The sequence below is a fragment of the Scyliorhinus canicula genome, chromosome 17 (assembly GCF_902713615.1).
Source record: "Scyliorhinus canicula chromosome 17, sScyCan1.1, whole genome shotgun sequence".
Lineage (NCBI taxonomy): Eukaryota > Metazoa > Chordata > Chondrichthyes > Carcharhiniformes > Scyliorhinidae > Scyliorhinus > Scyliorhinus canicula.
The window spans coordinates 129875166-129888036 of NC_052162.1; the positions used below are offsets into that span (position 1 = coordinate 129875166).

The 12871-nt window shown below is 55.6% G+C and overlaps 1 protein-coding gene across 1 annotated transcript in view; it reads right to left on the reverse strand.

The window, feature by feature from the left end:
• tep1 (telomerase-associated protein 1) overlaps positions 1 to 12871 on the reverse strand; it is a 49060-nt gene that overhangs the window by 23727 nt on the left and 12462 nt on the right. Inside the window, exons 4-8 of the mRNA XM_038774379.1 lie at positions 12679 to 12813; positions 10066 to 10227; positions 9137 to 9289; positions 6027 to 6107; positions 1516 to 1640 (exon numbers count right to left, since the gene is read on the reverse strand). Of these exons, the coding sequence (XP_038630307.1) occupies positions 1516 to 1640; positions 6027 to 6107; positions 9137 to 9289; positions 10066 to 10227; positions 12679 to 12813 (656 nt within the window). The remainder of the gene's footprint in view (positions 1 to 1515; positions 1641 to 6026; positions 6108 to 9136; positions 9290 to 10065; positions 10228 to 12678; positions 12814 to 12871) is intronic.

Below are 12871 nucleotides of genomic sequence, written 5' to 3' on the forward strand. Positions count from 1 at the left end.
GTCTCCTTCTGTGAGGAAGGATGTTCTTGCTCTGGAGGAGGTGCAGCGAGATTTACCAGGCCGATTCACGGGATGGTGGGACTGATGCAAGAGGAGAGTTGAGTCGGTTAGAATTAATACATAGAATTCACAGTGCAGAAGGAGGCCATTCGGCCCATCGAGTCTGCACTGGCCCTTGTGAAGAGCACCCCACTTAAGTCGCACACCTCCACCCGATCCCCACCTAACCTTTTTGGACACTATTTATCGTGGTCAATCCGCCTAACCTGTGGGAGGAAACCGGAGCATCCGGAGGAAACCCACGCAGACGGGGGGGGAGAACGTGCAGACTCCGCACAGACAGTGACTCAGCAGGGAATCGAACCTGGGACCCCGGCGCAGTGAAGCAACCGTGCTAACCATTGTGCTACCGTGCTGGAGTTCAGACGAATCGGGGGGGGGGGGGATCTCACAGGAACCTATAAAATTCTAACAGGACTAGACAGGGTAGATGCAGGAACGATGTTTCCGATGGTGGGTGTGTCCAGAACCAGGGGTCACACAGTCTGGGGAGACGGGGTAGACCATTTCGGACAAAGATAAGGAGACATTTCTTCAGAGAGCCTATGGAGTTCTCTGCCACAGGAAGGAGTTGAGGCCAAAACCTTGTATATTTTCAAGACGTAGTTAGATGTAGAACTTGGAAATGAAAGGAAATGGAGGGAAGAGGCAGGAACAGGCTATCGAGTTGGATGAGGGGCTGGTTTAGCTCACTGGGCTAAATCGCTGGCTTTTAAAGCAGACCAAGGCAGGCCAGCAGCACGGTTCGATTCCCGTACCAGCCTCCCCGGACAGGCGCCGGAATGTGGCGACTAGGGGCTTTTCACAGTAACTTCATTTGAAGCCTACTCGCGACAATAAGCCATTTTCGTTTCATGATCAGCCATGATCCCAAAGAATGGCGGAGCAGGCTCGAAGGGCCGATGGCCTCCTCCTGCTCCTGTTTGCCATCTTTCTCTGTAAACTCCAACGGCGAGAAGCCGAGCCTGTCCAACCTTTCCTCAGGAAGTGAATCACCCAGCCCGGGTGGGAGTCTGGAAAGAAGTAGGTAGGAAATCCCACACTCCAGATCCCATTACCACAGGAGATTCCCACGCCCGTGTGCCAATGGCATGCGTTCAGACACATGAGGAAGTATGGCAGAAACACGTGACCTCAGCACGGTGATGCAGTGGTTAGCACTCTGGCCTCACGGCGCCGAGGTCCCTGTTCGGTCCCAGCTCTGGGTCACTGTCCCTGTGGAGTTTGCACATTCTCCCCGTGTCTGTGTGGGTTTTGCCCCCACAATCCAAAAGCGTGCAGGATAGGTGGATTGGCCACGCTAAATTGCCCCTTAATTGGAAAAAATTAATTGGGTACTCTAAATTTAAAATAAGAAACACGTGACCTGAAGCGGACAACACCCTCGAAGGGAGGGTCTCCGATGATGCTCTCCAATAGGAGATATCAGAGTCAATTCTCCGCGTTGGCACTCACCTTCGACCCAGCAGGCACATGATGTTGTAGGTCGGCTCCTTCAGGTGGAGCCAACGGACCAGCTTCTTCAGAGAGAAATGATCCTTCGGCTTCTTCTCCTTCTGAACTGGGGTAGATTCAGCCACCTGACATTCAGAGCAATAGAGCCAGAGAGAGGGGGGGGGGGAGCGAGAGGGGGGGAGGGAGAGAGGGGGGGGGAGGGAGAGAGGGGGGGGGGGGAGGGGAGCGAGAGGGGGGAGGGGAGCGAGGGGGGAGGGGAGCGAGGGGGGGAGGGGAGCGAGGGGGGGAGGGGAGCGAGGGGGAGGGAGCGAGGGGGAGGGGAGCGAGGGGGGGAGGGGAGCGAGGGGGGAGGGGAGCGAGGGGGGGAGGGGAGCGAGGGGGGGGAGGGGAGCGAGGGGGGGGAGGGGAGCGAGGGGGGGAGGGGAGCGAGGGGGGGAGGGGAGCGAGGGGGGGAGGGGTGAGCGAGGGGGGGAGGGGAGCGAGGGGGGGAGGGGAGCGAGGGGGGGGGAGCGAGGGGGGGAGGGGAGCGAGGGGGGGAGGGGAGCGAGGGGGGGAGGGGAGCGAGGGGGGGAGGGGAGCGAGGGGGGGAGGGGAGCGAGGGGGGAGGGGAGCGAGGGGGGGAGGGGAGCGAGGGGGGGAGGGGAGCGAGGGGGGGAGGGGAGCGAGGGGGGGAGGGGAGCGAGGGGGGAGGGGAGCGAGGGGGGGAGGGGAGCGAGGGGGGAGGGGAGCGAGGGGGGGAGGGGAGCGAGGGGGGGAGGGGAGCGAGGGGGGGGAGGGGAGCGAGGGGGGGAGGGGAGCGAGGGGGGGGGGGAGCGAGGGGGGGAGGGGAGCGAGGGGGGGAGGGGAGCGAGGGGGGAGGGGAGCGAGGGGGGGAGGGGAGCGAGGGGGGGAGGGGAGCGAGGGGGGGAGGGGAGCGAGGGGGGGAGGGGAGCGAGGGGGGGGAGGGGAGCGAGGGGGGGAGGGGAGCGAGGGGGGGAGGGGAGCGAGGGGGGAGGGGAGCGAGGGGGGAGGGGAGCGAGGGGGGGAGGGGAGCGAGGGGGGGAGGGGAGCGAGGGGGGGAGGGGAGCGAGGGGGGGAGGGGAGCGAGGGGGGGAGGGGAGCGAGGGGGGGAGGGGAGCGAGGGGGGGAGGGGAGCGAGGGGGGGAGGGGAGCGAGGGGGGGAGGGGAGCGAGGGGGGGGAGCGAGAGGGAGGGAGCGAGAGGGAGGGGAGCGAGGGGGCGGGGAGCGAGGGGGGCGGGGAGCGAGGGGGCGGGGAGCGAGAGGGGCGGGGAGCGAGGGGGCGGGGAGCGAGGGGGGCGGGGAGCGAGGGGGAGGGGAGCGAGGGGGAGGGGAGCGAGGGGGAGGGGAGCGAGGGGGAGGGGAGCGAGGGGGAGGGGAGCGAGGGGGAGGGGAGCGACGGGGGCGGGGAGCGAGGGGGCGGGGAGCGAGGGGGAGGGGAGCGAGGGGGAGGGGAGCGAGGGGGAGGGGAGCGAGGGGGAGGGGAGCGAGGGGGAGGGGAGCGAGGGGGAGGGGAGCGAGGGGGAGGGGAGCGAGGGGGAGGGGAGCGAGAGGAGGGGAGCGAGAGGGAGGGGAGGAGGCAGAGAGGGGGAGGCAGGGGGGGGGAGGCAGAGAGAGGGAGGGAGGCAGTGGCAACAGTTATTCAGGTTGTAGCACAGAAAATCTCACTTCAGGTCATGAATCGAATATGTATCAATCCCTTCCCATTCACTCCCACTGTACACAATCCCAATGTTCCCAAACCCCTTCCCATTCACTCCCACTGTACACAATCCCAATGGACCCAACCCCTTCCCATTCACTCCCATTGTACACAATCCCAATGGACCCAAACCCCTTCCCATTCACTCCCACTGTACACAATCCCAATGGACCCAAACCCCTTCCCATTCACTCCCACTGTATACAATCCCAATGGACCCAAACCCCTTCCCATTCACTCCCATTGTACACAATCCCAATGGATCCAAACCCCTTTGCATTCACTCCCATTGTACACAATCCCAATGGACCCAAACCCCTTCCCATTCACTCCCACTGTACACAATCCCAATGGACCCAAACCCCTTCCCATTCACTCCCACTGTACACAATCCCAATGGATCCAAACCCCTTTGCATTCACTCCCATTGTACACAATCCCAATGGACACAAACCCCTTCCCATTCACTCCCACTGTACACAATCCCAATGTTCCCAAACCCCTTCCCATTCACTCCCACTGTACACAATCCCAATGGAACCAAACCCCTTCCCATTCACTCCCACTGTACACAATCCCAATGGATCCAAACCCCTTTGCATTCACTCCCATTGTACACAATCCCAATGGACCCAAACCCCTTCCCATTCACTCCCACTGTACACAATCCCAATGGATCCAAACCCCTTTGCATTCACTCCCATTGTACACAATCCCAATGGACACACACCCCTTCCCATTCACTCCCACTGTACACAATCCCAATGGACCCAAACCCCTTCCCATTCACTCCCACTCTACACAATCCCAATGGACCCAAACCCCTTCCCATTCACTCCCACTCTACACAATCCCAATGGACCTAAACCCCTTCCCATTCACTCCCACTGTACACAATCCCAATGGACCCAAACCCCTTCCCATTCACTCCCATTGTACACAATCCCAATGGACCCAAACCCCTTCCCATTCACTCCCACTGTACACAATCCCAATGGACCCCAATCCCCTTCCCATTCACTCCCACTGTACACAATCCCAATGGATCCAAACCCCTTTGCATTCACTCCCATTGTACACAATCCCAATGGACACAAACCCCTTCCCATTCACTCCCACTGTACACAATCCCAATGGACCCAAACCCCTTCCCATTCACTCCCACTCTACACAATCCCAATGGACCTAAACCCCTTCCCATTCACTCCCACTGTACACAATCCCAATGGACCCAAACCCCTTCCCATTCACTCCCACTGTACACAATCCCAATGGACCTATGCAGTTCCAGAGGACATTGGGTTCACAATAAACAAAGAATGCAGACGCTGGAAGGCAGGAGAGTGAACAGGAAGAGGAATGTCTGAAATGCTGTGACTGGTTATCAGGATGATGAGGTGAGAACAAGGCCTCGACCCCGTGCGGGAGGTTGGGGCTGATACAGCTGAAGGTGGAATTGGGGCGCATTTCACGAGGGCGAGGATGAGCCGACTCTTTGAGGGGGGGGGGGGGGGGGGGAGACGATGCCTGTGAACGCTGTGGCAGGGAGCCCCCGCTCACCACCTTCACATGTTTTGGTCCTGTCCAAAACAAGAGGGGTATTGGAGGGAGGCCTTTCAGGTCATCTGGGGGGGTTGGTGCATGGGAGGTTCGAACCAGGGCCCCTAGAAGCCATATTCGGGGTGTTGGACCAGCCTGGGCTGCAGGCAGGTGCGGGGGCGGATATCGTAGCCTTCCCCTCACTGACTACCCGAAGGCGGGTCCTGGTGGGGTGGATGTCAGGCGAGGCAGCGAGGGGGATCTGTCGGAGTTTTTGGACACTGGAGAAGGTGAAGGTTGAGTTGAGGGGAAGGATGGAAGGGTTCTACAATTCACGGCCATTATTTATCATGCCCTTTCAAGAATTGGATGCCATCGAACATTAGGGGGATTGGCGGGGGGTTGAGTGTTCCCTGTGGGGGATGACTGTGGATTCTCTTGTTCTGTATTTGGGATGTAGGGGGAAGGTTTGGGTTCGTATGTTGGAGGACACGCTGGTTGGGGGATTGCTATTGTATTTGTTATTGTTGGTTATGGGCAGCACGGTAGCACACGTGGCTAGCACTGTGGCTTCGCAGCACCAGGGTCCCAGGTTCGATTCCCCGCTGGGTCACTGTCTATGCGGAGTCTGCACGTTCTCCCCGTGTGTGCGTTGGTTTCCTCCGGGTGCTCCGGTTTCCTCCCACAGTCCAATGACGTGCAGGTTAGGTGGATTAGAACATAGAACAGTACAGCACAGAACAGGCCCTTCGGCCCTCGATGTTGTGCCGAGCAATGATCACCCTACTCAAACCCACGTATCCACCCTATACCCGTAACCCAACAATCCCCCCATTAACCTTACACTACGGGCAATTTAGCATGGCCAATCCACCTAACCCGCACATCTTTGGACTGTGGGAGGAAACCGGAGCACCTGGAGGAAACCCACGCACACAGGAGGAGGACGTGCAGACTCCACACAGACAGTGACCCAGCCGGGAATCGATCCTGGGACCCTGGAGCTGTGAAGCATTTATGCTAATCACCATGCTACCGTGCTGCCCCAAGATAAATTGCCCATGGTAAATTGCCCTTAGTGTCCAAAAAAGGTTAGGAGGGGTTATTGGGTTACGGGGATAGGGTGGATGCGAGGGCTTAAGTGGGTCGGTGCAGACTCGATGGGCCAAATAGCGTCCTTCTGCACTGTATGTTCTATGTTATCTTGGGGTTGATGAAAAAGTGGAAAAAGAGGAGAATAAAAATATTGTTTGAGAACAAATGAGGTACGAACAAGTTGCGTCACGTCAGCCTTTGCGAGGGACAAACATTTCGACCACTTGGCAATGAGCAAGTCTGACGGCGGTTTCTGAATCTGCAAAACAGAGGCGGCAATAAATAAGAGAGCTGCAGGGGCTGGAGGTCGTTCTGCCCCTCGCGTCTGACCTATCATGCAATGACATCACAACTGCTCGGAGGGCTAACTCCACCTCCCCCTGTATTTGCCCCTTAACACCCTTTGGATGAGAAATCTCTCAATCTCACTCTTATCCTTCAGGATTGGTCAAGCAACAATTGCCGTTTGTGGGAGAGCATTCCTAACTCTTCCCTGTTGGAAGCGTTTCCGAATTCCGCTCCCGAACGATCGACATTTTGCCACCCCATCCCCCTCCTCTCATCGGTCTGGAATCCCCGAACGAATGGAAATGTCGTCTCCCGTTCTGGGCCCCATCAGTTCCCCTTCATACCTTCAAATCTTGATTAAATCACCCCTTAATCTCCTGAATTCTAAGGTATTACAATCCGAGCCGGTGACATCCGTCCTCGTAATTTAACCCTCGAGAGTCCACAGAAGATGTCGTTCACCCATCTTTTTCTAGTTAGCAAGATGTAGCTAGTGGGGTGCCAGAGGGTTCAGTCCTCGAGGCCCCAGCTATTTATTTTTTAATTTTAAAAATAAATTTAGAGTACACAATTCATTTTTCCAATTAAGGGGCAATTTAGCGTGACCAATCCACCTAACCTGCACATCTTTGGGTTGTGGGGGCGAAACCCACGCAGACACGGGGAGAATGTGCAAACTCCACACGGACAGTGACCCAGGGCTGGGATCGAACCTGGGACCTCGGCACCGTGAGGCAGCAGCGCTAACCCACTGCACCACCGTGCTGCCCTTTGTCCCAAGCTATTTATAACATATATTAATGACTTGGATGAGGGCAGCACGGTGGCGCAGTGGGTTAGCACTGCTGCCTCACGGCGCTGAGGTCCCAGGTTCGACCCCGGCTCTGGGTCACTGTCCGTGTGGAGTTTGCACATTCTCCCCGTGTCCGCGTGGGTTTCGCCCCCACAACCCAAAGATGTGCAGGGTAGGTGGATTGGCCACGCTAATTTGGCCCTTAATTGGAAAAATTAATTGGATACGCTAAATTTTTTTTTAAATTAACGACTTGGATGCAGGGATAGAAGGTGCGATAACCAAATTTGCAAATTACACTAAAATAGGTGGTGCAATAAGTTGCAATGAGGAAATAAGAGATTTGCAAACAGATATAGAGAGGCGAGTGGGCTAAAATTTAACGAGGATACCTTTGATGTCATCCATTTTAGTTGGAAAAATGGAAAGGCAACTTATTATCTAAATGGAGAGACACTTCAGGGTGCTCCAATACAGAGGGACCTGGGTGTCATTGTGCATGAATCACAGAAAGTTAGTATGCAGGTGCAGCAGGTAATAAGGAAGGCAAATGGAACTTTGACACTTATAGCCAAAGGAATAGAGTATAAAGGTAGGGAAGTGTTGCTGCAACTGTACAAGGCATTGGTGAGACCACACCTGGAGGATTGTGCACAGATTGGTCCCCTTACTCGAGGAGGGATGTCGCTGCATTACTCCTGAATGACCTTCTTATGGATTGAACTGATCTCTCCACGCGTCTTCTCTCTACTGTCTCGTACGACACTCTGTATGCTTCACCCGGTGTCTATGTATTTACACTGGGTATTTATCGCAAGTCCTATATTTTTCATGTAGGGAACGATCCGTCTGGACGATACGCAGAATACTTTTCACGGTACAGTGACAATAAATCTAAATCTAAATCATTGGAGGCAGTTCAGAGGGGGTTCACTAGATTGAATCCAGAGATGAGGGGTCTGCTTAATGAGGAGAGATTGAGCAGTTTGGGCCTATACGCTCTCGATTTTAGAAGAATGAGAGATCATCTAATTGAAGTAGACAAGATGATAAAAGCTATGGACAAAGTGGACGTAGAGCGGATGCTTCCTCTTGTGGGGCATTCTAGAATGAGACGTCATAGTTTTAAGATAAGGGGCAGCATATTTAATACAGAGAAGAGGAGAAATTACTTCTCTCAAAGGGTCGTGAACCTGTGGAATTCACTCCCCCAGAGTGCAGTGGATGCTGGGGCATCGAGTAACGTTGAGGAGTGTTGTGTTCTGTACTCTGGGATAACACAGGCTGCAACTCGATGCAGCTTTGACCAAAAGATACTCCAGACTTTGAAGTAAGCTCAACGTGATTTATTGAACCATCAGCACAGTTCTCTAGGAGTTCGACTCTCCTGCTAATCTTGCTATAGTAACTCAGTCTAACTAACCAGTCTGCTCTAAGCCACGTGGTGGGTGTGATGCTTCTGATCTGCCCCTGTCCAACTCTCTGAGTGTCGTCTGTGGAAAAAGACAGGGCATGTGTGCCCTGTCTTTATATATGGGTTGTGTAATGCCCCCTTGTGGTAGTGACCTCTGGGTGTCTTGACTGCCCATTGGTCATTTCCTATTCTATGTGTCCATTAGCTGTATGTCTGCATGTCATGGCGTCTCTGGTGCTCCCTCTAGTGTTCATTTAGTCGCAGTGCACTCACATTAACTCCCTTGTGTATTTACAGTGATGCATCTCACCACAAGGAGGAGATGCAGATATTTAATGAGCAATGGGTTGAAGGGTTATGGAGAACAGGCAGGAAATCGGCTGAACCGGTGGAGCGGGCTGAATGGCCTACTCCTGCTCCTAGTTCTTACATCTGTATATCTTTCCGAAGGTGCGGCGTCAGGAGCTGTGCTCCAGGTGTAGAAACGAGAATGCTTCTTGCCCCTTCCTTAAGTTACAAAAGGTCAGTCAGCCTTTAGACTTTTGATCATTTTGACGACTTCTGCCACGTGACATTTTAATGGCGCCCGCCCGCCCCTGTGGTCATCTGTTGACCATTTGGGAAGTGCCCGGCCTCCATCCTTTTCCAGTGGTTGGCCTCGCAGTGAAGTCCGTTGAGGGGGCTGGGCCCAGCATTTGTGGCCCATCCCTAACTGCCCCTTGATCGGAGTGCCTTGCTGGGCCGTTTTGGAGCACCACAGTCCTGTCGATGCCACTCTGTCCCCTCCACTCACCCGCCTCTGCTTCCTCGGATCGCTCTTGCATCGCTGCTTCCTGGTGTTGTACTTGGCCAGCTGGTACTCGTCAAAAAGCTTGAAGCTGTCGGCCAGGGAGCGGCGCAGGCAGGAAGGGTAAGGAGCTATCTTCCTGCTGCTCTCAGCCAGGCTCTGGGCCAAGAGAGGAAGAGAAAGAGATAGAAGAATCAACAGGAGATACGCAAGTACATCTGGTAACTCTACCCCCAACACAGCATACCCAAAATATCCTCCCCGCTCTGCCTGTGTGCACCCGATATATCTTCCCCCTGTCCCCCAGTGCACCTGGTAAATCTTTTTTAAAATATAAATTTAGAGTACCCAATTCATTTTTTCCAATGAAGGGCCAATTTAGTGTGGCCAATCCACCTACCCTGCACACCTTTGTGTTGTGGGGGAGAAACCCACGCAAACACGGGGCGAATGTGCAAACTCCACGCGGACAGTGACCCAGAGCCGGGATCGAACCTGGGACCTCGGCGCCGTGAGACTGCAGGGCTAACCCACTGCGCCACCGTGCTGCCCTGCACCTGGTAAATCTACCATCTTCCTCACAGTGTACCTGAAATATCCTCCCCTTTCTGCCCGAGTGTACTGGATATATCTTCCCCCACTCCCCCAGTGCACCTGGTAAATCTACCATCTTCCTCACAGTGTACCTGAAATATCCTCCCCTTTCTGCCCGAGTGTACCGGATATATCTTCCCCCACTCCCCCAGTGCACATGGCAAATCTTTTCCCCAACCCCCCCCCCCCCCCCCCCCCTCCTCTGCCCACTCCCCCGGTGTGGGTTGTAAACCTTCATCTCCCCCGCACCCACCCCCCCCCCCCCCCCCTTCTCCCACCCACCCCACCACCAAACCTTGCCTGGTGTACCTGGCATAGCCATCCCCACTCCGCCAGCGTACCTGGTATATCTTCGCCACCTCGATCCAGTCCGAGGGCAGCCGCACTGTCCGGCAGAAGTAGCGGCGCAGGTGGGGCCGACAGGGAGGGAGCCAGGCACCCAGGGCCAACAGGAAGTTGGCGGTGCTACGGATGTTCAGCTCCTGCCGGGTATACAGGGCGACCTGAAGACGGGGGGGAGAGGATATCAGGAGGTGAAGAATTATGGATCCCATTACCCAACCCCCTCTTCCTTCACCTCCCTTGTGTCGCTCCCCCTCGTCATTTCCTCTGCCCTCCCCACCCCATCAAAGCGCACACAGTGTAGGGAACAAATTACCCCACAAAGCACTCACCACCCCAGACACACTCTCGCTTCCCCCCCCAGTCACCAACATTTCAACATCAAAGGCCCAGTGTCAAACTTCATTCAGCCACCTAGGGAAATGAAACCGCTCTCTCAACTCCTGTATCTGGGGAGATCTCTCTATCTCTCTCCCTCTCTCTCAACTCCTGTATCTGGGGAGGTCTCTCTAACCCCCCTCTCTCTCTCCCTCTCTCCTGTATCTGGGGAGGTCTCTCTAACCCCCCTCTCTCTCTCCTGTATCTGGGAGGTCTCTCTAACCCCCGCCCCTCTCTCTCCTGTATCTGGGGAGGTCTCTCTGACCCTCTCTCTCTCACTCCTGTATCTGGGGAGGTCTCTCTGACCCTCTCTCTCTCTCAACTCCTGTATCTGGGGAGGTCTCTCTAACCCTCTCTCTCAACTCCTGTATCTGGGGAGGTCTCTCTAACCCTCTCCCTCTCTCTCACTCCTGTATCTGGGGAGGTCTCTCTCACCCCCTCTCTCTCCCACTCTCCTGTATCTGGGGAGGTCTCTCTAACCCTCTCTCTCTCCCTCTCTCCTGTATCTGGGGAGGTCTCTCTAACCCTCTCTCTCTCTCTCTCTCTCCTGTATCTGGGGAGGTCTCTCTAACCCTCTCTCTCTCCCTCTCTCCTGTATCTGGGGAGGTCTCTCTAACCCCCTCTCTCTCTCACTCTCCTGTATCTGGGGAGGTCTCTCTAACCCTCTCTCTCTCTCTCTCTCACTCCTGTATCTGGGGAGGTCTCTCTAACCCTCTCTCTCTCTCTCACACACTCCTGTATCTGGGGAGGTCTCTCTAACCCTCTCTCTCTCTTGTATCTGGGGAGGTCTCTCTAACCCTCTCCCTCTCTCTCACTCCTGTATCTGGGGAGGTCTCTCTAACCCTCTCTCTCTCACTCTCCTGTATCTGGGGAGGTATCTCTAACCCTCTCTCCCTCTCTCTCTCTTGTATCTGGGGAGGTCTCTCTAACCCTCTCCCTCTCTCTCCCTCTCTCTCACTCCTGTATCTGGGGAGGTCTCTCTAACCCTCTCCCTCTCTCTCTCTCACTCCTGTATCTGGGGAGGTCTCTCTAACCCTCTCTCACACTCCTGTATCTGGGGAGGTCTCTCTAACCCTCTCTCTCTCTCTTGTATCTGGGGAGGTCTCTCTAACCCTCTCCCTCTCTCTCTCTCTTGTATCTGGGGAGGTCTCTCTAACCCTCTCTCTCTCTTGTATCTGGGGAGGTCTCTCTAACCCCCTCTCTCCCTCTCTCTCACTCCTGTATCTGGGGAGGTCTCTCTAACCCCCTCTCTCTCTTGTATCTGGGGAGGTCTCTCTAACCCCCTCTCTCCCTCTCTCACTCACTCCTGTATCTGGGGAGGTCTCTCTAACCCTCTCTCTCTCTTGTATCTGGGGAGGTCTCTCTAACCCCTCTCTCTCGTATCTGGGGAGATCTCTCTAACCCCCTCTCTCCCTCTCTCTCACTCCTGTATCTGGGGAGGTCTCTCTAACCCTCTCTCTCTCTTGTATCTGGGGAGGTCTCTCTAACCCCCTCTCTCCCTCACCCTCCTGTATCTGGGGAGATCTCCCTAACCCCCCCCCCCCCTCCCCTCTCTCTCTCTCTCTCTCACTCCTGTATCTGGGGAAGTCTCTCTAACCCCCTCTCTCTCACACTCCTGTATCTGGGGAGGTCTCTCTAACCCCCCCTCTCTCTCTCTCTCTCTCTCTCCTGTATCTGGGGAGGTCTCTCTAACCCTCTCTCTCTCACTCCTGTATCTGGGGAGGTCTCTCTAACCCTCTCTCTCTCTCTCACACTCTCCTGTATCGGGGAGGTCTCTCTAACCCTCTCTCTCTCTCTCTCACTCTCCTGTATCTGGGGAGGTCTCTCTAACCCTCTCTCTCTCTCTCACTCTCCTGTACCTGGGGAGGTCTCTCTAACCCTCTCTCTCACTCTCCTGTACCTGGGGAGGTCTCTCTAACCCTCTCTAATGCTCCTGTATCTGGGGAGGTCTCTCTAACCCTCTCTAATACTCCTGTATCTGGGGAGGACACAATCCGCTCTAAATACACAGCATAGCGTAGCCCAGCCCAGCCATGGAACCTGTGGCCTTTTTGTGATCCAGTCTGATTGTACTTCCCCAGACCGAACAAACTCACTGCAGACCGACAGAACCCATTGTTCAGTTCTACACCAGGGTGGGGAAGCAAACTCGGGCGGACATAGCTCCCTCAGACATAGAAAGATACAAAGGATTCCCTGGTGCTTCTCCGCGTGGTTCTACCCGTCTCAGCTACCTTCAAGACAAACTCAGGCTCCTGCTCTGCGACCGCCTGACACAGCGCCAGCAGGTCCTGCCGGGTTGCATTGTCCGCGTCCGTAAACTTGCCCCCCTGGATCAGGGAGCAGCAGACCCCGTTCAAAAGGGCCTCCTGAAACAAAGGAAGAAAGAGAGACATTAACCTCTAAAGTTCAGACATTGGTGGGGTG